At 39.6% G+C, this 26,256-nt stretch overlaps 2 protein-coding genes across 2 annotated transcripts; both read left to right on the top strand.

Annotated features, from left to right (window-relative positions):
* Positions 1 to 135: 135 nt before the first annotated feature.
* PRKAG1 (protein kinase AMP-activated non-catalytic subunit gamma 1) lies at positions 136 to 9,812 on the top strand. The gene is made up of 13 exons (XM_053455583.1): positions 136 to 260; positions 2,056 to 2,110; positions 2,197 to 2,303; positions 2,911 to 2,992; positions 4,991 to 5,049; positions 5,199 to 5,244; positions 5,594 to 5,648; positions 5,731 to 5,857; positions 5,938 to 6,103; positions 6,550 to 6,587; positions 6,670 to 6,816; positions 8,535 to 8,628; positions 9,043 to 9,812. The coding sequence occupies exons 1-13, from the start codon at positions 252 to 254 to the stop codon at positions 9,066 to 9,068; spliced, it is 1,011 nt and encodes a 336-aa protein (XP_053311558.1). The 5' UTR covers positions 136 to 251; the 3' UTR covers positions 9,069 to 9,812.
* Positions 9,813 to 14,734: 4,922 nt separating this feature from the next.
* LOC128473797 (uncharacterized) lies at positions 14,735 to 26,235 on the top strand. Its single transcript, XM_053456029.1, has 4 exons — positions 14,735 to 14,865; positions 16,430 to 16,616; positions 22,779 to 24,733; positions 24,791 to 26,235. The coding sequence occupies exons 2-4, from the start codon at positions 16,438 to 16,440 to the stop codon at positions 26,233 to 26,235; spliced, it is 3,579 nt and encodes a 1,192-aa protein (XP_053312004.1). The 5' UTR covers positions 14,735 to 14,865; positions 16,430 to 16,437.
* Positions 26,236 to 26,256: the final 21 nt, after the last annotated feature.

The raw sequence follows: 26,256 nt of genomic DNA, 5'->3' as shown, positions 1-26,256 counted from the left end.
ATTGGCTGCCACACCCAAAATGGCGCTTTGGGGTTACCGGGACATAGCGAGACATTCTTTACGTCGTGACGTTATTTAGGGCGGGGTTTTAAGTGGTAAAACTGGCATGATGTCACATCCAAAATGGCGCTTTGGGATTACCGGAACAAAGCGAGACTTTCTGCAGGTCGTGACGTTGTTTAGGGCGGAAATATATACCGGGCGAGGGCGGAAGTGAATGGCTACCTAGTGTTTCCATTGAAAGAGCAGCCATGGAACCGGTAAGAGGCGGGGATATAAGTTATTAGAAAAATGAGGGTATCTTAACACTTCCGATGCTGGCTATCAAGCTTTAGGAGGGGCTGAAATGAGGCTTATTTACCTTCTTAGCTCATTATGGGCATGTGTGGCCTTGTTCGTTATGTGTTGTAGGGGATAAGCCTCAGTGCTTTGGTCGCACGTACTTGGCGGCATATCGAAAGTCGCTCTTTAAAAATAAGTGTGTTTTTTTTTTTTAATAATCATCGGGTCAGGCTTTATACTACCGACGGTCTGCCTTTGTTTTACTCTGTCCCATACCCGGCACATGTGTTTATAATGTACGTTATACATTTAGGTCACGGGCTCTTCTCGTTTTCCGGTCTTTACCGTGATTTGGCTAAACTACCCCGTGTCGGTTATGTTATCCAGGTACATATCCCCTCCCGGGTCTTCAAGTTCCATGATTTGTGTTTCGTCACGTGTATCGGTTTCCGGCGGTAACGAGTAATGCAGCAGATGGGTGTTAGACGTTACATCATAACACGAGCTTTATGCCCATGGATTTTGTGCCAGTACGGGGGGGGGCATTTATTTAAGGAGACTCCTAGGTTAAGTGGGTAATCTTATCAAAATACCTTTTAGTCTGCACTGGCACTTAACTATAAATATTAACTCTTTGTACATACAACATAGACCAGAACAAAGTCACTTGAGGTCAATGTTTTGTGTGTAATTTGATATAAATTTTAAATGCATAGAATTAATTAATTATAAGAAAACTGTTGAATAACATGTTAATTTTGCAAAATAATCATCCATATAACCAAAGTAGAACATTATTAGCGATTACGCTATTTCCATTAGACACAATGTCTGTGTATACATATATGGTGGCGCTATATAAAACAATAAATAATAATGATAAAGCAAATAAGTCAGTTTAGTTGTAGATATGTGTGATCCAGCATAAGTAATTTTGCTCAATCAAATTGTCCATTACAAAGTGTAAAACTAGGTACGTACCTGGTCTAAAAATGTAAGTGTGGGGATTCCCCCCCCCTAAAGAATATTCAACCACTTTTTATCTCTTTTAGGAAAATCGCTTTTCACTTCCAAGAAGTCTATATAAAATAGCAGGAAATTGCTTTCACTAGGAGTAAAAATATGTTATATGTACAATTCATGCTATAAATCCTGAGGTCTCGCTTCATAAGATGTGTAGACATTGCTAATTCTAATAAAGTGGATACGATATTTTACATTTCATGTGCTGTCTGTGTCATGGGGACTGTCTTTCTTCTGTACTTCTTCTGCTTTTTCCAACCAAAAGAGTTCCACGGGAAGTCTATTGCAACAAGATATTGCGTCCTCCAGCACAGTCAATAACCTTCCTTCAGCGTGTTACATGTGTGTTTCATGTGGGCTGCTCATATGTAATGAGCAATCACCATGTTATTCAGTAGGGTTAATTCACTAAAAGTGTTTCAGCTCCTTTACCTCACTATACGTTACAAAGATAGCTCAGTCAACTTCAGCTGCAGGAAGAATTTGGCCTTCAGAGTGTCCATATATAATGAGTTATACATTATACAGGGCCATCCAAGCCATTCATGCTGGAGAAACGTGCTAGTGTTGGTCCTTCATAATGAATATTGAAGCGAGAGAGTTAAGTCCAAAACTATCCTGCAATCCACCCATTTAGTGAATAAACCCCAATGTTGCTTCTAATCACTTTATTGGTTTTCCAGAATCTATAACATTTGGATAGGAATGCGACCAGTATGTCCATAGCATTCATTTTTGCATCTGTTTTAGGGATCTGTTTTGATTGAAACAAATGTCGAGGAGAGATGTTTGGCGAACCCAGAAGGTAAGAAACAAACCTAACTATCATTGGCCAACAGATGGCAATGCTTGGGTTACATTTCGGTTTTGTTTCTCTCTGTTCCTCCGCAGTGATAGAGTCAGACAGTGGAGTTTACACCCGATTTATGAAGAACCACAAATGTTACGATCTCATCCCTATCAGTTCCAAATTGGTTGTGTTCGACACTTCCTTGCAGGTAAGCAGGCTGATAACAGATCTGGCAGAGCAGCAATCACGTGAACTTACACACCTATCATATGTTTTGCCAAGAGAAGCAGGTGGGAGAGCAGAAACATAGACTGCTGCAATATGGAACACAATACACCATAATACACTCTTAGCTAACCTATACAAATACTTTTAAAGGTTATTTAAGATGACAGTTATGATGTGTGCTGCTGTGAGTGTATTATGGTAATGATAAATCTGTTCCATTTACAGGGTAATTGTTACTATAGTAAAATCTTTCCACATCACTTATTACAGAACCTTTTATTCCATGTTCTGGTTAGTCTGTAAATTGTTTCCTTAATTCTAAATAATTTTAGTTTAAAGTATTCTTAATGTTAATTAAAATCACAGCTCACTGCTAGAGGCTTAATAAAACTATTCCACATTAAGATCTAATGATCAAAGCTTGGAGTGAAAAGATATAGGAAATTCATGACCTGTAAGTTTTCCTTTGACTTTAGTTTTAAACTAAGCGTGCTTCTTATACTGTTAAATACACAATTTTAGAATGTCTGCATATTTATATACAAGATATTTTGCTTCACTTGTGCTCATTTTTTAAAAAATTCTAGGTAAAGAAAGCCTTCTTTGCTCTTGTGAGCAATGGAGTGAGAGCCGCTCCTCTTTGGGACTGCAAGAAACAAAGCTTTGTAGGTAAATGTCTTGGAGTTTGAAGGATTCTTTCTTACATGTCAGACAGTCATTGGTGATTCTTGATAAATGAAATAAACATTTGACTCAGAAATGCTATATAGACCCTGGCACTTCTCCATCCCCAAGAGTACATTTTAAGTAGGATACGCTCGCATTCCTATGCTTGCAGTGTCTCCTAGTTCATAATTTCCATTTTGCATGGACTCCAGTCCGTTTTACTGCATGTAAATGCGATTAGGCATTGTTTAGTAGACTTCTGTCTCATTTTCCTCCTCATTCAGAAAGCATGTGTTTGTGAAACTTCTTGCACATACTCAGTAACACTCCCACTGAAGTCACTAGAGCACCAACCAATTACATCTGTTCTACCGATATTTCAGTATTCAAATACCATACATGCGAGTGGCGTATGTACCTTGGCCGCTGCCCTAGAAACCGCCCAGGGCGGCTCCCTCGCGTTGATGCGCCTGTGTATGACATCATATGCCGGTGCTCCGTGCCTTAACAGTGCACCGCTCCTTTTATAGCAGTCTATGGATGCTGTATAAATCACCTGGTGGGCTGATCTCACTTGTAACGGCCCATTGAGGGCTATCTGCCCCCAGTTTTGCAGCAGGAGGACTACCACCCTAGACCTAATCGACCTAGGCCATAATATATGACCATAATATAATGAACAACAAGTGTACTGATGAATGATCCCTGCTTTCAGTAGAGACAGCTGGGCAAGAAGTTGAATGAGACAGAAACCGCATTTTCAATTTCCAATAATTAACAATATCTAAATTGATTTTCATGCAGTAAATTAACTGAAGTCTATGAACAATAGGCTACGATATGCAGTTAATTTAGAATTAGGGCTGGACTGCGCAGGTAGCTGAATGTTTGACTTTGGAAGGGAACGTGTTTGTAAAACAGTAGTGCTTCTTGCTGAAAACCTGCATCAAATATAAAGTGACACCATACAATAAACTAGATAATAAAACCCTCTGTACTAGAGCCCTGCGCGGGACTGCTTTTTTAATCCCGCCCGCTCCCGCCACATTTGTGGTCAATCCCGCCCTCTCCTGCCACAAATGTGGCCAAATACGCCCACCTCCTTACCTGACCTGCAGATTTCCGGCGCAGTCCCGCGAGGCTGCCATCGTGTTGCTCCCTCACAGCATCTCTTCTCTTGCTCGCCCAGGAACACAGCGCAGCTACGGGAAGTGATGTCACATCACGTGACTCCGTTTTGTTCCTGGGCGGAGCAAGAGAAGAGACACTGTAAGGGAGCAGCACGAAGGCAGCCTTGCGGGACTGCGCAGGATTACCGGGACCCGCAGGCACAGTGCCTGACCGCCCGCAACACCAGCAAGACCGCCCGCAATTTTTTTGGCAGGACCCACCTCCCAATGCGGTCCTCTACTCTGTACTGCAGACACCTTGGACAGGATGATCATGTCTTCCCTTCATAGAGATGGGACTGTCCATCCGCAACCAAGCAGCTCCTTCGTGCTGCCTCTTAACATAGACTGTGCTCTTCCATTTGAAACAAGTGCAACAACATACTGCGTTAATCAGTTACCCAAGTCTGTCTTATTATAGAAATGAACATAAACATGACATTTATCAGCTTATACACTGCCTATGTGACGTTGGTATTTGCTAACAGACCACATGGCAGAGTGTAAGAATTTTAATATGAAAGGTGGGCTCTTATGTTTCAGTTTCATCTGACCACCTTATTTAAAAAAAAAAAAAAAAAAAATCCTATTTATTTTTTTTCAACTGGTTTAGAAAATAGGAAACCTTGGCTCTTAGCAGAAAGGGGTTGTAGATACGATATAATGGCCATCCAGCAGAAGTGGTAGAAGTTAATATAGTAAAGCAATTTAAACATGCATGGGGCAGGCATAAGGCTTTAATAATACAGGACCAAGGACCAAATAAGGTTTGAATTTTTTTTTATCATCTGTTGTTAACTTCTATGTTTCTGTGTTTCCACCTATGTTTAAGGCATGCTGACCATCACAGACTTCATTAATATCCTCCATCGCTACTACAAATCTTCCATGGTGAGTCGATTTACATGTGACAATACAGAATTGATAAAATGTTTAGTCTATGATCCTAGTGAGATTGCGTTCCTACCCTGACAGAACGTAGTACCTTAAGTGAAGCTCTGCCATTAACGTGGTACTTTGATCCCTGTGTCTTATATAAGGTGCAGATTTATGAGCTGGAAGAGCACAAGATTGAAACATGGAGAGGTGAGTGCATACAGGGCATGCGGTGAGCTCAGCAAATCTTGTATTTACACAGGGGGTAGGGGAGTTTATCATTTGAATATCTGAATGTGTATTTAGCAAGTTAAAGGGACAGTCAAATATCCCTGACACCTCATCTAAAGAAGAATGCATATGGGAATACTCTGCGAGTACTTTAACATGCATTCTTCCAAAATAAAATGAAAGCTCTTGCCCAAACACAGAAGAGCCTGTCCTGAAGCAGTCAATCAGTGGCAGGGAAGTGCTCTCATTGAAGTCAGAGGTGTAGCAGCCTGGAGATGAGTATATCACATGCAGGTGCTTAATATTTTCTTTTTTCTCTTCCATTTAGAAGTGTATTTACAAGATTCATTTAAGCCTCTGGTCAGCATATCTCCCAATGCCAGGTGAGCAATAAATGTCCTTCTCGGTATCCGTGACTCACTGAGCCAATCATTTTACAATTAACAATCCCTGCTTTTCTCGCAGTTTATTTGATGCAGTGTCATCGCTGATTAAGAATCGTATTCACCGTTTGCCGGTCATCTCTCCAGAGTCTGGAAATACCTTGTACATCTTAACACACAAGCGGATCCTTAAGTTCCTCAAGCTTTTTGTGAGTATTACTCATTTTAAAATCCTTCTCTGTTCTTTTGCAGACATCTCCTAATTCTGTCCTTTTTGTCGCACATACAGATGTCTGAGCTGGAGAAACCTGCCTTTGTAAATAAAACCTTAAAAGAGCTGCGTATTGGAACGTATGACAATATTGCTCTAGTTCATCCCAACACTCCAGTCTATGTTGCATTGGGTATCTTTGTTCAGCGGCGTGTATCTGCTTTGCCTGTTGTTGATGAATCTGGTATGTATACTGCGTTGCATATTTTATGTTTTCTCCTTTGATTAGTGGTTAAGTAAAGCATTAATGAATTTGTATTTTTTTCTCTTGTCAGTTGTATTCTGAAATTGAAATCTCTCTTGTTAATAGTCCTGGTTGCATTATAGTCTTGATTTAATAGAGACCCAACCACCAGACTTTGAATGAGAAAAATTCCTACCAATAAAATAGCAGACAGTACTTAACTCGTCTTAACTCTTGAGTGTGGAGTGGATCCTATATAGATGATTTAAATATTCTCTGATAATTCTATCCCAATAACCAAAAAATGAGCAACTTGTCTTTGTAACTAAAATTGTCTGTTGACTATTTTCTTGTCTAATGTTGTTTTTTTAATAGCATTTTGTTTTTTACTTATTTTCCGGTGGATGTTTGGTTAAAATTCTAATAATATGCTTTCTGCTTTTCAGGGCGTGTGGTTGATATTTATTCCAAGTTTGATGTCATTGTAAGTACTACCCAAGTATACACTAAAGGAGATACGTGAGTAACGACCCAATAATTTCATATGTAACTTCTATTTTCTATAGAATTTGGCAGCTGAGAAGACCTATAATAATTTGGATATAACCGTGACGAAAGCTCTGGGGCATCGTTCTCATTACTTTGAAGGTGTGCTGAAATGCTACCAGCATGAAACTTTGGAAACCATCATCAACCGCCTAGTAGAGGCAGAGGTGAGAAAACCAAGCTGGTCACCCCACAGCTAGTGCATGCCCTCCAACATTTCAGATGTCCAATGCAGGACTCCATTGTTGGCATGGCCAGAGGAGCAAGATGAAGGGCGGGCAGGGGATGAGGTAGGCACTGGACTGCCTGCCCACCGTACTGTAAGAGCTACCTCATGACAGTCCGCTTCGGTGTGTCTTAAGGTGGCTTTGTTGGAAGCTGCAGTGGAGGTCTGTGCAGTAACAGAACTACCATAATATGCTATAGAATTGGAGCTGAAGGTGCAACAAAATAGATGGCAGCCTTCCCTAGGATCAACTATATAGTGCAACATTACATTAGGATTTTAGGACTTATTATATGTTTCTACAGTTCTACAATATTCTGTTAAAATGGTCTGATATAGCTTTATTTTTTGCTAGTCAGATTAATACCCAAAAGCACTGAGCACATGCAGTAAAAGTTGCAACCGAGTAGAAATGGAGCAGTGAACTATTATCTGGCACAGTAGACGTACTACACGAGACATAGACACCCAAACAAACGTGTTTTACAATAACTTGATCTCTACATTGTTTGACTGATTGAATGGACAGTAAGTGGGCTTTTTGAGTAGAACAATGTCATTCTTACACAAACAGGGAAGTTTATTCACTAAGGCGAACGTTACAGCTTCAGATCTGTGACCTTCATAATGCATTGTGAAGTTGGAGAGTTGAAACTATAACTTACCTGCACTTTACTAAATAAACATCAGTTAAAACTGAGTAAATGCATCTGTGCTTATAAAGCATACATAAACACTGAGACATAGCCAATGACATAAGAAAAGTCAAAGTTGTTAATGATTTATTATTCATCTGCATCTAGATCAAGTCAAGTTGTTGACTTCAGTCATTTTTTAAAAATTCCTCGAATTGCCCTAAATTGCCTTTTTATCACTATATATGTAATACATAATGTTTTTATTTTGCAACTCATTAAGAGAATTCAGTGGTCGGCCACTAAAATTGTGAATGGTTTGCAGAATAAAAATTATCAGGAAAGACTGGGATAGCTCAATATGTGAAGCTTGGAGGAAGGATGAGAGAGAAGAGATTTGATAGAAATATTTAAATACATAAATTTAAAAAAAGTACAGGATAGAAGGTTATGTCAAAGAAGGATAAATGTTAGAACAAGAGGCCATAATCTAAAACTAGAGGATCAGAGGCTTAGATGTACTATAAGAAAATTTTACTTTACTGAGATGGTGGTCGATAAGTGGAACAGCCTCCCAGAGAAAGTGTTAAAGGTTAATAATGAAAAGGAAGCTAATGTGAATCTGAAATGAGACTAAAGACTGAGTCTTTGTATAAGGAAGAATGAGAAGACAAGATCCGGTTCTTATCTGCCATCAAATTCTGTATTCCTATGCCTGGATTGTTGTGTGTGTGCTTGGAATATAATAACTGCAAAAAGACAGAAGGGAGCTGATTTAGGTTTAGGTCCAGACTCGCCCTTCTATTAGAAGCTTAATAGGCAATATCCAAATGTGTAAATTAAAGGCTCTATACTCTTGATACATAATGAACCGAAATGTCTTGTGACCGTAGAGATGTGTTAAACATCATGGAGACTATTGCAAAGGGCCACAAGTTACCATTCAGTCAACAATGTTTTAATTCAATGGCATGTTCCTGAATGTATAGTTACTAATTGTAACAAATTGTTTTCTTTCTCCCAGGTGCATAGGCTGGTTGTGGTGGATGGGAATGATGTAGCAAAAGGAATTGTTTCCCTTTCCGACATTTTGCAGTGTCTGGTGCTGACGGCTGGAGGCGAGTAAAAGCTCAGATAGTTGGTTACTTTTTTCACATGGTGATATTCCAGCCAGGTGTGCAATGGAACGAGCCAGACAGCTTTAGGAGCTATCTTGATATTTTTTGGAATATAACATTGCACATCTAGGGCAAATACACAATGTGGGGCTGGCTAGGGGCAATACGCAACTAAGGGGGGGGTGTTAATTTACAAGGGGGGCTGGCTGGGAGCATCACATAAATCAATACTAAAAGGAGAGCTCTCTGTTGGAATAAATATACAATATGGGGCTAATTAAATATAAATATTAAATAAATATCCAAATGGCATATAAAAACTTTAACTAACTTGTCCCAGGAAATGTGACCATTCCTGGTTTTGTAGTTCCTCAGGGGGTGTTTTAATAAATGTTATTCTCTCTTACCTTCCAGGTGAAAGAAGTCTTGAATCTTTGTGAGCCTCACAAGAGAACTTTAAAACCTCCACAATATTCATGCAGCACTGAGTCATAAAGACAGAATATAACCACAGTTTAGCAATGTATGATTAATGCTATGTTATATTGTAAAAAAGATCCCAAACTGTGCAATACATACATCTATTATAAATGAATTATTATTCAGCAATATATTAACCTCCTCCAGGGGAGATCAGTATCAGAAGCCCGCCAAGGTCCAGGTTACTGTTTACTACGGCCTTTGTGGCATCATTGGCTAGCAGTGTTTCATTGCAGGTTACAGCATAAATTAAGATAATGGAATATAGTGGAGTAAGATTTTCTATACTTCACCTAATTGTCTACTTGAGTGTTGACAAAATCTCATGTGTCTCTTTTCACTAATGTCACAAAGCCAAAGGCTTGCTGCATGGTTAAACTTTAGGCTCTGAGAGATATATCATTTCCCACAATGCTTTGTGGGAGGCTGTTTTTTTTTGTTTTAGCTGGGCTGACTGAAGTATCACATGTCACTTTCTGAGATCCATTTTTTATTTCCACGGAATGTGTATAAGATCTTGATGTAGCTATAACTTTGGAGTCAGTTCGACTTCCATTTCTTTAAACCAAAAAGCAGAACCCCTTTCCTTCACACAAAGTAGCGTGCTCAGGAGTTTTACTAATTAGATAAATTTCCTATGCATCCATCCAAGGGCATGGTGTCCAACTAATTGTATAAAATGAATAAACATTTCACTTTTCTTATGTTGGTGTCTTTTGTTTCTGTTGGGAATATAATAATTGCTGTTTGTGTGATTGACACTGTGCAAACTGTTTTTGTGTGTTTAGTTATTGTGATTGTAAGTAATTTACAGACAATTCCAAACCTAGGTGTACCAGGTGCCTTTAAGGCTCAGGCAGTAAAGCATGGCTGCTCAGTGCATTTGAACGCTTGCAAGAAATAGAGCAGTCAGGGCATTGTAAAAACCCCTCACTAGGTACTAAATCAGCTTTTGATGACTAATGGGATTTGTAGATTTTCCATAAGTAAACTTGCTGTAAAGTATAACCATCTTTCTTAGTGTGGCTAGAAAAATTACGCCTGCCACACCTTTAAGGACCAACTCTCCCCATTGAAAATCAACCACAGCCCTGGTGACGTTTTCCAGTCTTACTCCAGTATCAGCTTCTCAGTTATCAAATATTATCTACAGTATGTAAACATATATATATATATGTAAATGGGTTAAGCCGTATTAGTATACACTCACTGGCCACTTTATTAGGTACACCTGTCCAATTGCTTGTTAACACAAATTGCTAATCAGCCAATCACATGGCAGCCACTCAATGCATTTAGGCATGTAGACATGGTCAAGACAACTTGCTGAAGTTCAAGACGAGCATCAGAATGGGGAAAACGGGATTTAAGTGAATTTGAACATGCCATGGTTGTTGGGGCCAGACAGGCTGGTCTGAGTATTTTAGAAACTGCTGATCTACTGGGATTTTCACGCACAACCATCTCTAGGGTTTACAGAGAATGGCCTGAAAGAGAAAATAGCCAGTGAGCGGCAGTTGTGTGGACGACAATGCCTTGTTGAGGTCAGAGGAGAATAAGCAGACTGGTTCGAGATGACAGAAAGGCAACAAAAACTCAAGTAACCACTTGTTACAACCAAGGTATGCAGAATATCATCTCTGAAGCAGATGGGCTACAGCAGCAGAAGACCACACTGGGTGCCACTCCTGTCAGCTAAGAACAGGAAACTGAGGCTACAATTCACACAGGCTCACCAAAACTGGACAATGGAAGACTGGAAGAACGTTGCCTGATCTGATGAATCTCGACCCCAGCTGCAACATTCAGATGCCAGGGCCAGCGTAAACAACATGAAAGCATGGATCCATCCTGCCTTGTATCAACGGTTCAGGCTGGTGGTGGTGCAAATGGTGTTGTAAACATTTTCTTGGCACACTTTGGGCCCCTTAGTACCAATTGAGCATCGTTTAAACGCAACAGCCTACCTGAGTATTGTTGCTGACCATGTCCATCTCAAACTGGTTTCTTGTACATGACAATGAGTTCACTGTGCTCCAATGGCCTCCACAGTCACCACATTTCAATCCAATAGAGCACCTTTGGGATGTGATGGAACGGGAGATTCGCATCATGGATGTGCAGCCGACAAACCTGCAGCAAAGGGGGGTCCAACCCGGTACTAGCAAGGTGTACCTAATAAAGTGGTCAGTGTGTGTGTGTGTGTGTGTGTGTGTGTGTGTGTATATATATATATATATATATATATATAAACACAGTATATCTCAAAAGTGAGTACACTCCTCACATTTTTTGTACAGCCTGTATAACAGTGTAAATTTGCTGTCCCCTCAAAATAACTCAACACACAGCCATTAATGTCTAAACCTTGGCCACAAAAGTGAGTACACCCCTAAGTGGAAATGTCCAAATTGGGCCCCATTAGCCATTTTCCCTCCCCGATGTCATGTGACTCGTTAGTGTTACAAGGTCGCAGGTGTGTTAAATTTGGTGTTATTGCTCTCACACTCTTTCATACTGGTCACTGGAAGCTCAACGTGGCACCTCACAGCAAAGAACTCTCTGAGGATCTGACGAAAATAATTTTTGCTCTACATAAAGATGGCGTAGGCTCTCTCTCTCTCTCTCTCTCTCTCTCTCTCTCTCTCTCTCTCTCTCTCTCTCTCTCTCTCTCTCTCTCTCTCTCTCTCTCTCTCTCTCTCTCTCTCTCTCTCTCTCTCTCTCTCTCTCTCTCTCTCTCTCTCTCTCTCTCTCTCTCTCTCTCTCTCTCTCTCTCTCTCTCTCTCTCTCTCTCTCTCTCTCTCTCTCTATATATATATACACACACAAAAAGTACACTGATACTAAAGATGCAAATCATTTCTACATGTGTTATTCAGGAAAGCCTGCCTCAATAAGCAAATGTCTGCTGTGTGTTAGGTTTTTGGTGCTACCAATAAAAAGGAAATAATCATTCGTAGCACAGCTTTGTCTCCAATTTTACCAGCATTAAAGGGAGTGAGAAGAAGAGCAGCTGGATGGACATAATCCTACACAAACAGCTTTTTAATTATCACAGACATCCAGAAAATGTGCTTCACTTGCAGAGTTACTACAAGTAAGTTGATTTAGTAAGAAACGTACAGCTCAGCAACAGCACCTACATTAAAAATGATCTGTGCTGCTATTAACATAGAATTGGGTATTTTGATTTTGTATGTATGTATGTATTTATTTAGTGATAGCAGATATAGCTAGTTCTTTATGGTTTGCAGGGAGTGCAGTCATATATTAAGTACAGTAGGCAGACATAACCAGGTAAAATAGGAAGATATTAGTAAATGAGGTCCCCACAGACACACTTACTCAAGAACACACCTCAGCGCCCACCGGTAGACACGTGCACAACTCATAAGACACAAAAATACACCTTAAGACAGAGACAGGAGCTCACAAGAACACAACTCACTATACTCACCCAATTCAAAGCTGACACCAACAGATACACACAACCCACTAAATACTCCATCAACTTCATCTCCCTGACCTTCTTAATACCCCACCACCTCTTAAGACTCACACACATACTGGCCACACTGACGCAACCTCAAAGACACTATACCAAGCCCAAGCCCCTGCATGAATTTTCTCTCCCACAAGAATGCAGGGTAAGGAGGGAAGAATCCTGAGACCCTGTAGCCAGCCATACATCTGGCTGGAGACTTCCATTTCTCTATGATTGTGAGGGTCCTCCTGTTGACCTGCCTCTGCAAGGGCCCAGTTACACCCCTCCTGAGGGGGGACAATTTTAGCTCAACAGAACTGAGTTCATTGGCATATGGTGCCCCTCTCCACTTCCTAAGACTAAGAATAAATCTGTTTCCAGCTAAGGGGATGAATGATGCATGTGCTAACATCATGCAAAAACTGCCCATCTAGCTGTTAGGTGCCCCTTACTGCTCACAATGTCTTTATACCTGTCCCATAAGTTATCAGATGATCTGAAGAAGAGGCCACCAAGTATCACTACATCATCTATGAATATTCTGTCAATGTGCATATTAAATGGTGTCTGAAACCTCTATGGACTGTTTGTTCTTAGTCTTTGATGGCTGCACTTGTGTTCCTATGTAAATGAAAATGTAAATCTTAGGTCATTTCCATCAGTAAATAAAAGCCTTGGTGTATCTGATCAATCACAACTGTGTAACCTCACCCCTATGGTATATTATACACAAACATGAATTGTATTAATGCGGATTTGGGCAAATACCCACATAATTCACCTTTCAATTCAGTTGAATGTGGCATCTGCGTACCCCAGACCTGTCCTTACTTACAAGCACATATTTTAGTGTTAATCATACATACTTTTCTTTTATACTTTATACGAATTTATGCTGGCTAGCTGCAATTTTCCACTTATTGCTAGACTGCAACTCTTAACACCCTTATAAATGGGGATTCTGTGTTGTGTTGTAATGCATTGGGCATGATAGAATGGATCACAGGGCGGTAGCCATGCGGTAAGCGCACTCCTCTTCTCACTTTCTATAACAATGTTAAGGGAATTGTTTTCTCTACTGTGTCGGCCGGAGAGCCAGTTGAATTCTGCTGAGTGTGAGAAGCTCTTGTGCTACCAAATCCCTGTTTGTTCTGCTCAGTGCGTTCTGCAAAAAAAGCAAAGTGACCCTGTTCGGAAAAACAAGTGTGGAACACCCAAAGAGGATAACGGAGACTCCTGCAGAGCTGTGAGAAGATCACATCTAATAAAAGGTCTGCAGGTGAGTAGATCAGTCCCAGGTACGTGGACTGTAAAAAGGCTTTCTGGATTTCTTTGGGGTTATTTAAATAATTAATGGTATTCCAAAGAGGAGCTTGCCTGTTAAAATGGATTGATATTTGGAATTATTATTATTATTGGATTAATAATCCCGATTGTATTTGGCTGGCATGTGTTGATGGACTAGGACTCTTACTATCCTTGCGCTAACATGGGATAAAGTTAGACTCCTGTTACTTTGCTGTATATACATCTTGCTGTTTTCTGTATTCCTATGAGCACCGGTCACATTATACCACTCTTTAGATCAAAGGGTTTATTTGACAGGTCAAAACTCTAGCACAATATCCCCTTATGGGATGTTCTCGCAACTGAAATTGATGGGTTGTATAGGTTGTGTACATATTCAGACAGAATTCTGGAAATGTTAATGAAATGACAAAAAACTAGCCTATGGTGCTCCCCTTAAATAATATGTTTAATTTCCAAACAAAATCTAATCCTCTATCATCCACCATATATCTACATACAGTTGTAGCTACTCAGAGTAGTACGTGTTGCAAAAAATATATGAGCAAGCAAGCAAAACTGGTTATAAGTGAAGCCCAAAACCCAAGAGGTTCCTCCAAACTCTCCCATTTATCTACATTAGCCAAGTTTTATCATCTATCCTGAAACAACTACTCCAGAAATAAAATGACTTCCAAAACTGTAATCCACAAATCCATTTGAACGCTGGTCTAGTCTCCTGCTGTTTTGTTTGAAGTATGTGGAGGAGTCTTATATGGAGCCGACTTGTATAATGAACATATCTCTCTAGATGTTTGTCTTTGCCATCGCACAGGCAGTAATTAGGATTCCAACGCTCGGAGGAGGTTGGTCTGGGGCACATATAACCAGAAGAGTCCAGAAGAGATCGTACTCATTGGGACTGTGTAGAGAGAGCGGCAGGTGCTTGCTGGACCAGAGCTAGTGGATGGTATTCATGAACTAAGGTGAGCAGTGATCATACATGTAATGCAGGATTTACACCGTGTTCAATGGGCATATTGTCTAAATAAGCTGACCTTGAGAGTATTATCCTTTTAAGTATACATCACAAATATTCTGTTGTTCTCTGATAGTAGCAACCAACGTGTTTTACCAGCTGTTATGTTTATTTGTCAGGAGGTTGATATATTCTAAAATAAGTCACTTGTATTTAAGCAGCCGAGATTTACTACAATATTAGGGATGCCCAGATATCATTAAAAGCAGAATATGGAGTCAGGTTCAGGCTATGTGATAGAACCCTGAGAGTTCCCGTGTATACTGGGGTGCTTGTAATTCCAGCTGTGTTTCCATACACCCGAATTGTAATGTTTGCGTACACAATGGGCATGTGTACTTGGTTTATTCATGTGCATAAGGCTTGGATAAGCAAGGCAGTGGTGTCAGTCAGGCACAGACCGACCAATGGCCAACACCAGCCATACTTATGGAGTGACAGATCGGGCGGCCACTGGCTGAATATGCCTGGCCTCATGCTGTCCGCCCTAGCATGTCTAGTTAAAGTACCCGGGAAAAAGCAGTATATAACAAAAAAATATTTGCCTAAATGAAGTACTGTCATTCACCTACAATATGCTAACAGCATTTTTGTATTCCATTCATCCAACTCATCCTTGCAGATGATCAAGTTATGTTAAATAGCCGTTACCTATATAATAAAAATGATCATTAGTGACGCATACAGTGACATTTATTGAATGAATAAGAAAGCCTTATCTTGGCACTTTGGTTTGTGCCTTCTTAAACGTGGAAGATATGCCCCATGGTTAAATAGACAGTCCCTGTCTGGCACCAGGAGCCAGCTACCAAGTTACAACAGCAGTGACATTCTGATCAGATTGTGGAGACTCGGGATACAGGAACAGTGGTGCAAATACAGTCTCATGTGCCTATCCCTGAAAAAAATGTTTGTGCATGGCTACTACCTTTAAAATGGGAGCTTATCATTAGAATATTAGGAAACCTCTATTTATGTAGAAAGACATAATTCACATATTTTATTTCAAGATTTACCCATGCACTATTTCTTCCTACCTCAGACAACACAAGGGGATAGTATTTACTTACTTAATTGCCACTGTATTCAATTTACCAGAGGTGTTTTACTAATGTTCCTGTCCTTGGCATTGTTATTGTTTAATGGGCATCATGTAGACATTCGGCAGACAATCCTCCAACACAAACATTGCCTCCCTGTAAGGTGGCATCATGGTTCATAGTCTGTTGAGGGACAGTCTATACTCAATCTGAGGCTTGTGGGAGTTATTATTGGGTAAATAGGGTAGTCGCTTCAGAGTCTCCGGGAGCTAGAGCTCTTTACATGTCAAAAGTACCATCTTGTATGTATTGTTTGTCAATATATATTGTTGGAGTGGGGTCCATGGTTTACCCCAAGGTCCCCACTGTTCTTAACCTGTGTTTTCAAAGCAAGGAAGTAAACAATAGAGCCTTACATTTAAATATCTGCATGCCATTCGTTTTATGATGCAGAAACTTTATTTTATTTAGGTGTAGAGATGGATAGCGGTAAATGGATGGACGTGGATGGTGCATGGGTATATAGTGCTGCCCCGGTGAGGCACCCAGAAAATCATCTAAGGTACAACACTCTGCCTGGGAGAGACTACAGAAGAGCCACTGACGTCCCCAGAAGACCAGTGGAGGGAAGAGGTATATACGGAACAATCCCTGGAAGGTAATCATGGAACTGAAAGTGTTGGGTGTGTGCAACACCGGTACAAGGTAATGTAATGTCTGCCCAGCAAATCTTAAACATTAACAAAACCAAAACAGTTTACTGCAATATAAAATACCACAAAACCTATTGTGCAGTCACAAAATTCTCAGGTTTTCTGCCTTTAGCAAGCTCTTTTAGCAACCTCACTTTCTGACATGTTTTGCTCATGGTTTTAATATCTTCTCTCTCTCCTCTTAGTATCTTTCCTGTCTTCCGCTTGTATTTTTCCTCTTTAAGCTAAATTGTCCTGCCTCTCATGCAGTATGTTGTATTATTTGGTTGCTGGCTTCTTTTTGTCTCCTTTTTATCACTATTCCTCTCTTTTCTATGTTCCACTTTTACTCTTAATTCACTTTTCTCAACTACAATAAATTCTTCGGGAGTGCAGTCAAAAAGAAGGAAATAAAGCAATAAAATATTTAAATTAAGATTTATTAAGTGATAATTATCTTGTAAAATATAGAATATGCTTCAACCTACACTGTGAGGTTACAAATCTTGATATCCCAATCACATTTTCTTATTAGTTCATTGTTCATGTAAACAAAAACAGTACAATTCCAGAGAAAAGAAACATAAAACCAAGAAAGAAAAAAAAAGTAAATCTCCAAATTCCTGTTTGTATAAGTGGCCAAGATATAATGTGCAAAACACAATTAGACCAAGATTACATTGCATCCTAAATTATTTGAAACAGAAAATGTACTTGTTGTTTCTTAATTTCATGTGCAAAAAGCTACTAATGCTAATTATTAGCTCACTGGCTAATGCTAAGTTGAAGAAGGCCATATTGTGGCCAGGCCCCTGAAGCAATTGCTCAATGTACCCCACTATTAATCTGGCCCTGTGTAGGGTATGTTTTATATTATGTTGTTCATCAGAGATCAGTGAAAGAAACATAGCCTGTGTGCACATGTTTACACACTACCATTAGATTTTACAATTGATAAACATTTTTTCAAAATAACACTATGCTTTATATCCCCAAACTTCACCAAGAAACATATCCCACAAGGCCACCCTTGCCCTAAACAGTTTGTGATTGCCACCTTTGTCCCAAACAGCTTATGAGTGCCTTTGACCCAAGCAGCTTATCAGTGCCATTCTAACCCACAAACACCCTGCCTGTGGCTTATCTGTGCCATCGTTGCCCTCAGACAGTTTGCCCCCAAAAAACTTGTGCCCTCTTTGCCCCTTGCCCTCTCTTCCAACATACACTCTAGCACATATGTGTAAACACATTTAAACAAATTACATACACTAACTCATTAACACACACATACACATTCATTCTAACACACACTCCATTTCACCCCACATACACATTCATGCTCATTCACCAACACATACACATCCATGCTCATACACAAACACATACACATCCATACTCACACAAAAATATATATACATCCATGCTCACACACAATTACACATCCATACTCTCACACACACACAATTATACATCCATGCGTGTGCACCCACACAATGACACATCCGTGCTCACACACATCAATGCTCACACACAATTACACATCCATGCTCACACATACTTATACATATACATGCGTGCTCTCTCTCTCACACACACACATATATATATATATACATACATACATTACAAGGCAGTGTTTGTTTGCAAACATGCAGGGCCCATGGAAGTAATACATATCTGCAGGTCATATAATGCAGAGGGAAAAGGCCAACCCCAGTAGCTGTGTACTCAAGATTTTAAGTTCACTTCCACCCATGTGAGTTCCGTTCCTTGTGCATTAGGCCTGACCTGGATCTCAGTCATCTAGACAGGTCTTCTGTTTTTTTTAATGTCTCCAAAGAAAAGTCACCAAGAAAATATAATTCACATAAGCTGTCAGGACCTAAGAGGTATCTTCTTCAGAGCAAGTTCTTGAATTCCAAAGAAGCGACCTGTCAAGGACTTGAAAGCTTATGTGACTATGCATTTTTATATATATTGGTTCTATGAAAGTTATAACTTTTGACTAAATACTCCATATCATCACCATTCCAATAGTGGAATCCAAAGCACTGCACAATTAGGCTGCACTATGTCACTTTAATGCAACTCACCCACAGCTGAGTTTAGTCAATATATCCCTGTCTTGTACACATAACCTGAAATAAAGGATCTCAGGGCTAAATAATATACTTTCATTGTTTTATACTTGTATTCAAATTCTTAAGTAGCCAGTCACTAACCCTCGCATTGCAGGATCATAAATGCCTCAGTTTTCCACAGGGCCAGTCCTTGACATAGCACCCCCATCAAGACACCTCTTTGTTTTATGTAGTTTAAGAGTCAATATGGCACTTTAACATCATCGGTGAAGATAGGAAACTGCTCGGTGCTCCATGTAGAGTGACCAATGATACAGGGTCCCCAGTCTTCTTCTTCTGGGCCTAAACTCCTCATATGGATATGTATCTCCTTCCTTGTGTTCCTGGTAAAAACCAAAGGAGAGCTGGATCCACCTTAAAGAGGGAGCCCACTGAAGTCTTCCAAAAGATGTGGGAGCCAAAAAGTCAATCCACACCCCCCACTGAAAAACGTCATGGACTCAGCTCCACTGAGGCATTTCCAATGAGTGCAAATGTCAAATAATCCTAATCAAGCCTTACAAAAGTGACACATAAAAGGTGCAGTGCACAAACAGAAAGATGTACAATTAAGGCCAACAGAAGCCACTTTGTTGCTCAACATAAGGCACATACCATGTATTTTTTATACATTTAGAATGTAGCTGTGGTCATTGACCTCCTTTGCATGGTCACCATACACTGTAGAGGCTCCTATTGCATCCCTGTCAGGCATCAGATCAACGTCTACACATTGAGGGCATTTTCTGGGGTGGTTGCCGGTGCACTAGACAGCTGTCAGACCAGCCTGGAACAAAGAACAAGCCTGTTTTTCCAGCAGGCATTTGTAGTTTCGGAATTATATATTCGGAAGTCCCCAATCTGGCTCTCTTTCACCCTGGACAAGACAACTTACTTGCATTCTCAAGCCAAAACACCCACACATACTGCAATTTGTGGACTTACAAATGTAGTCTTAAAAAATGTAATCCGTTCCTACATGGAAAATGGGTGAACAGGTCATAATAACCAAGATAAAATGACCCTGCAGTACATACTTCATTGTAGAAAGCAGTTCTTCCTCTCGGCCTGACCTCCTTCAGCACACCAAAAGGTTTAACTTGCCCTTCTAAGCTGTCACATGCTTATACCAAACAGATGCAAAATTAATGGATGTATAATACTTTTTACCTCCTTTAAAACTTCTGAATTCAAAATAGTTTTTAAATCAAAATATCAATCACTGCACACCCCTACCCAGAAAAGGGTATTAGTCACCAGCAGGTCATTCTATTGCACTTTCTACACTATGGTCATGGGGTGTGAGACGGCAGTCACAACATATATTTTATGAGAGTTAGTTCATTTTATTGCTAGTCCTAGCTATCATAATCAGAAGGACTTTATGTGTTTACTCATTTCAATCAAAGAGAAAAACAAAAGCATTTCGTTCTGGGAGGATAGCAAAATGTGGGCAATCAGAAGTCTTCTGTATCGCAATCTTTCAGGAGAGGAGACAAACCTACGGAGCAAGAGGTGAGCACCATAACACACTCTTACATTGCGGGTGTCTAAGGGGTTTTTGCTGAAGGGGGAATTTGCAGGAGAATTGCAGGGTTAACGTCTTCAATTTATATTGTTAAGAGGACACAACAGTGGGTGATCCTGTATAACATATACTTGAGTTTCTAGTGGTGACTTAGCTACTATTTAAATATGAGCAATGAAGAGTAGCAATGTCATTTAACTAAGTTAATTTATGTTGAGCTTTAAGTTACTGCTACATTTAAAAAGAGAAATATATGTGTCTTTTTTTTAATGTGGCAATAGCTTCAAGCTGAACAAAAAAAATAATTGGCTACAATGACATTAATATTCTTGAAAGTATGTCTTTAAAGTAGCGCACAACGTATGGACCTTATTAACCTCTTCATGACAAAGGTATTTTTACATTTGCGGATGACAGCATTTTCAACATTTCTGCTAAAACCTTCTTCAACCGTAATTTCCCTTTTTCTCATTTAGTGTATCCACATATATATTATTTTCTCAGGACAAGTGGGGCTTTCATTTGAAACCACATTCATCTTTATAATCCGCCATTTAGTATGGAAAATGTTTAAAAAGTTAAACATTTGGGGGAGGGGCACATTGTTTTACAGCTTTTCCTTTTATAAATTGTACACAGATAGTGGAAATGAGAAATAAAAATATTTATATATTCAGTTACCTGTCTTGAGTCTGTATACATCTTATATGCCTAGGATTTTCATTTATGTTATGTTATAGGGCAGATATTAAAATATGCACATATTGCCCCCACACATCCTGAAACAGCTAGAATAAATTATATGTTCCGGTAATGTAAATAACCCAGGGAATTCCACTGTGGTTATTTTGATATATTTTGTACATCTATTTCCCCACCAATCTCATCCAAAGTTAGCTGTAAAAAAAAACTGCAAAAGCAGAATGGGCTATATTGACGGTACCCGGATAAGGAAATCGTCCCATATTTTCTGGATGAACTTGTTGGAAACATTATTAAATAAGGAATATTGTGCACTCCATGATGTTTTTTAAAATTAATTATCTTAATGATAATATCAAATACAAAATATTCTTCAAATATACCACTTTTTACACATTACAATTGATGAATGCACGCACAGCAATTTAATTTTATTTAGCCACAAAGGAGAGAAAACTGACAAAAATGGGTTGGGAGAATGTTTGGAAAATTGGTATTACTATTGACAAAACATAGTCTGACAAAATACAAAGCTCAGAATGAACCACATTGTACATTGTACAACTATGGTGCCTCCACCTGCTTCTGTATCCTATTCTAGATCTTAAAGAAAAGGAATAATTATTGGTGGTCAATTAAGATAAAACATGTAGATCTGTACCTGGTTCAAGGAGGTGGCAACCAACCTGGCTCCCCATAGCTCCACTCATCAGTTGGATAGTTAAAAGGGAAATCATTGATCTCCCAACCAGAGCATTAACCCCAATGTAGGGCTGTAGGGAGTTTCCTTCTGTCTGGCATCACGCTAAAAAGTGTAGTGCAGGGATATGATGTCATATCCCAACACTCAGTAGAAAGGACGGATGTGTGGAAGGAGGTGCCGATGGTGCTCTCTGGATTTGGCCTAGGGTAGCACTAAACATAAGTACACCGCTGTCTAAATCCCCTACAGACACAGAACCTTAAAGTGGTCATGGACTTTTTGGACTTTTAGTTTGTCCACCATTCAGATACATTTTAGTTTTGATTTTGTGAAATATATAGTCTTTAATTGTATCTTAATGTTACTATTCAATTATTTTATTCATTTTCTAGTAAAAAAAAATACAAACGATTCCAGGGTAACAGCCATTATTGTGATCCACATGGTACATTACAGCAGCAACATGAATTAAAAAAAAAAACTATAAAAGTCTAAAGACTTTATACTTTTTCTCCTACATTTGAACATTTTATGTGTGTACTTGGCACAATTGATAATGTGTACATGCGTTCAATCCATATTGGTTGTGGACAATCTCTCTGTTAAACTCTCCATAAAATACATAGAGTGGTCTAGGAGCATTTAATGAGTAAAGAACCACAACATAGAACTTCCACTAAACCCCAACCATGTGTTTGAAGTGATCATTGTTGTCTGTGGCTCCCAGTTGTGACACCCGTTCCTCCCAGATCCCCAATGCACCAAGTGTAAAAGCTCCTTCAGACCAGGAAAGGTGAAACGGTGGTGTATTCTTAAGGAGTTGCATCAATTACCAAGCAGTGTGATGAAAAGTATTCTGAATTTGACATTTAAGGGAGAGAGTGTTAACCAAGGTTTTTTAGTACCCTACGTACCGTACATTTTTTTGACATGTTGATTTAATAAGAATGTCCCCCCAAACATTTAATCCCTTTTCTAGGGTTATTATGTTGTTTTTACACACTAATGGTGATAACTAAAGTCACAAGAAGCTATTACTTATTGCATATTAATATTGCAATTTCTATTTTTTTAGGTTTGGTAGCAGAGGACCATTTGCTGACCAATCTCCTCATAGTATACAGTCTATGTCTAGTCTCTCCCAGACCTCCATTCTTCAGGATTCCACAAACTGGGTCTCTTCTCTGCCACTTGGTGCTAGAGGTCCGAAAATGGTGAAAATGGAACAGAAAACTTTTGGAGGTAGATATGATGCATCAAAAAATCATGGAGAACTGGAAAAGAAAAGACGCAAATTGCTCAGGGAAACTGAGGCAGACATGAGAATCCTACCATCTTATGATAAGCATAGACGAAAAGGAAAACCCATGGAGGTAGACACCATATATGAAGGTCCTCATTACACATTGCATCAAAAGAATAAAAATGTACAAAATGATGACTGGGAACCTTTAACGAGACCACCTAAAGCACTGCAGAATCAATTGGAAACTCCTAAAATGCACCTTAATCAGACACAGATACAATCAACAAAACCAAAGGCAGCAGATACAAATTTACCAACACAGGAAAAAAGGAAGTGGTGGTTTAAGAGTCAAAAACAATCCAAACCGGGGGAAATAAATGGAACTACTCTAGGTAACACCCAGGAGGCATCAAAGAAGACATATGTAGATTGCTCCACTTTGAAAGGTTATGAAATTCAAAGGCAAGGCTCAAAGGAGAACCTACCAAAAGTGAGAAAAAGAAAAGTGCCTCCACCATATATACCACCACCATCTTACAATTCACCACACCTTATCTTTCCTATGGGTAAGGATATGCATAGCGGCATACGACAAAAGGCCACAGATGAGATTGTGTTGATGACTGGGAGTGAAATTGGCCAATCAGGTAGACATAAAGTGTCAAGGTACACAGAGGAGCCTGTTAAAAAAGCAAAATCAACATTGCCACATATTAAGAAGGAACAGGAGGAGAAAAGGCATAGGTCTGAACAGATTTATCGTAACTATAGTCTGGACCGAAGACTTCCATGGGCCTATAGTATTTTGGGAAACCAGCGTCCTCTGTGGCACCTGAATCAACCATCCCGTCGCGATGATGACTTTCTTGACCATATATATGAGACTGTTGAAGGAGGAGGATCACCACTCAGTGCTAATGTGCCTAGTGTCAAGGAGGCTAATCTGGGTTTTCAGACAGGTGAAAGGATTTATGGGACATTGCCTATTTCACACCATAAGAATTTGTCAAAAGAATATATTCTGCCAAGAAGAGAAAACAAGGATGTCACAAAATCATTCAAGAAAAGTAAAATGATTGCAAATGGGAATGAAATAAAAGTGGAGCCATTTGATGTTCTCCGACCACCAATCACATCAGATGGAATAAAGCTTCCACATGAGTTAGGTTTCAGCTATACAAGTGGGAAATTTCAGTACATGGATAAAGGACAGGAGTATAGAAACACTGAAGAGCCTTATAAGTATGGAACAGGGAATGAAAGGAGAAAGCCACTGAGAGTTGTTTCTAGTAAAGAAAGGAGAAGCCAAGATCAATCTGCTTTCATCTCTGGTAAAGAAGAATATGGCTACTATAGTCAGACACTGCCTTGGAAGAAGGATATGTATGACCGTATGAAAACTTCTATCCAAGATATGACCACTACTGATCATTCCAGCAAACAAAAGGTTTCAAGTCAACCTGGCAAAGTTAGTACATTACCAGGTAGGGGCCATGATCAGAGTCACCGGAAGCTTCGTGATGGCGTGAGTCGAAGTGTGAAATACAGTTTATTGGACCCTTCTAAAATGTCTAATGGTGGAACATTCAAGAGGGGCCAGATGAAAGAAATCATTTTGGAGAAAATACAATTGCCATCTAAAGAGAGCGATGGAATGTTTGTCATTGATGCAACCTGTGTGGTTGTTAAAGCAGAGTACATTTTTCCTCCACGGGCTGAACAAGTTAAGTTTTTACCCAGCCCACAAACTCCCGAAGGGCTAATAAAGAACGACATCTTGTGCGGTCATGAACATTTTAAAATGAATGCTGAAGGCCATAAGATAACTCATTCTTCCCAAGGAAAGCCACACTTAAATAATAAAGTGAGTAAATCCTTAAAGCCTGCAGAGAATGTTAAGTCTCAGCACTCTGACAAAAAGGTTCCAAGCATGAAGGAAAGAGCAATACGCATCTTAGGACTTTCAGCAGTGGAGCTGGAGACACTGAATGAAGAAAAAGCTCCATATGAAACAACTAAAGAGACATATGTGGAATCAGAGGTACAACAAAAGACACTCTGTAAGTGTACCAAAGCTAGTGGATATAAATGTGACAAATGTGCAGGTGTGCCGTGCAATATGAATGTAGGGGTTATGGATTCTCTCACAGCTCCCATGCTACCAGGTAATGATAACAGTGACCCAAAAGTTTATCGGACGGCAGAGGACAACAGTTCACCTAAATGTGATCATGATTTAGGAACTGCCAAAGGCGTACTCACTTGTTCTGTGGAAACTGATAGTGAGGGAATTGACATGAAATGTTTCAACACTGAACTGGCATCAGAAGTAAGTAATCAAGAGACCCATTCTGCATCTGTACAATGTCTACTTCCAAATGGCTCCACACCTGAGATGCAAGTGGAGGAACATGTTGCAAAGAAGAATTATTCTGATACGATTACATCTCCATGTCAAGATGACGGTTCTGGTTGTATTAATCATTTAGTGTCTATGGGTAGACAACTGCAGAATGATGCAAAACCCAGTTCTTTTGATCTTGAAAAGAACCCAGATGTCATTGGCAGACCAGAACAGAAGACACATGGACTGGCAGACATCATTAATAAAGAAAATATTGCAAATAATACCACAAAGTCTTATATTTCCAGTGAAAACGTCAGTAAAAACAACGGGCAAATGAGTAACAGCAACTGTCCAGAGCGCAATTCATTACATCTTCCTGATTTTTCCTATATAGATAAAAAAAATCAGGGAGTGTTGACACCACCTACAGAGCAGTTATATTCTGCAAAATTGTTTGCAAAAAGACAAAATTACTTCGCAAAGGATCTCCGTGAGGCTGTCTCCCGCATCAGACGTCACACTGCCCCAGACTCGGACACAGACGATGACATAGACAAGCATTCTTATGATTCTTGTTCAGAAGGATCTGGTGATGTAGGAGAGAATGAAGTTGCTTCTTGCAGCTCAGATACATCAGACTCTGAGGTCACTGTAATCTTATGTGAGGATGATAAAGAAGATCTCTTATCACAGATTGAGACAACAGACTTCCCTCCAGATGTAATCAAATCTAGACATGTGTGTAAAGAAAAAGTAGCTATAAAGAAAATGGAGCATGAGGATCCCGATATGACAGCTTTAAAGACTGATGAGTTGCTTGATCAGTCTAATAATTCCGAAATATCCCCAACTCAACAGAACGCTGGTTTGGATCTGAACAGTTGCATTGAGGGGATACTTCAGGATCTGAACAGAGCAGAGAAAGAATTCTTCCCATAAGGCACTAACTAGTCTAGTCCT

Source organism: Spea bombifrons, chromosome 2, assembly GCF_027358695.1.
Source record: "Spea bombifrons isolate aSpeBom1 chromosome 2, aSpeBom1.2.pri, whole genome shotgun sequence".
Lineage (NCBI taxonomy): Eukaryota > Metazoa > Chordata > Amphibia > Anura > Pelobatidae > Spea > Spea bombifrons.
The sequence above is the reverse complement of the archived record's forward strand: the minus strand, read 5'-3'. Positions and strand labels throughout refer to the sequence as shown.

Coding starts and splice junctions, on each gene's coding strand:
- PRKAG1 (XM_053455583.1), top strand. Junction 2,111..2,196: donor ATGTTTGGCGAACCCAGAAG/GTAAGAAACAAA, acceptor GTTCCTCCGCAG/TGATAGAGTCAGACAGTGGA. Junction 6,104..6,549: donor GCCTGTTGTTGATGAATCTG/GTATGTATACTG, acceptor TCTGCTTTTCAG/GGCGTGTGGTTGATATTTAT.
- LOC128473797 (XM_053456029.1), top strand. CDS start 16,438: ATGGATAGCGGTAAATGGATGGACGTGGATGGTGCATGGGTATATAGT. Junction 16,617..22,778: donor TACGGAACAATCCCTGGAAG/GTAATCATGGAA, acceptor CTATTTTTTTAG/GTTTGGTAGCAGAGGACCAT. Junction 24,734..24,790: donor AAAGAACGACATCTTGTGCG/GTCATGAACATT, acceptor ATTCTTCCCAAG/GAAAGCCACACTTAAATAAT.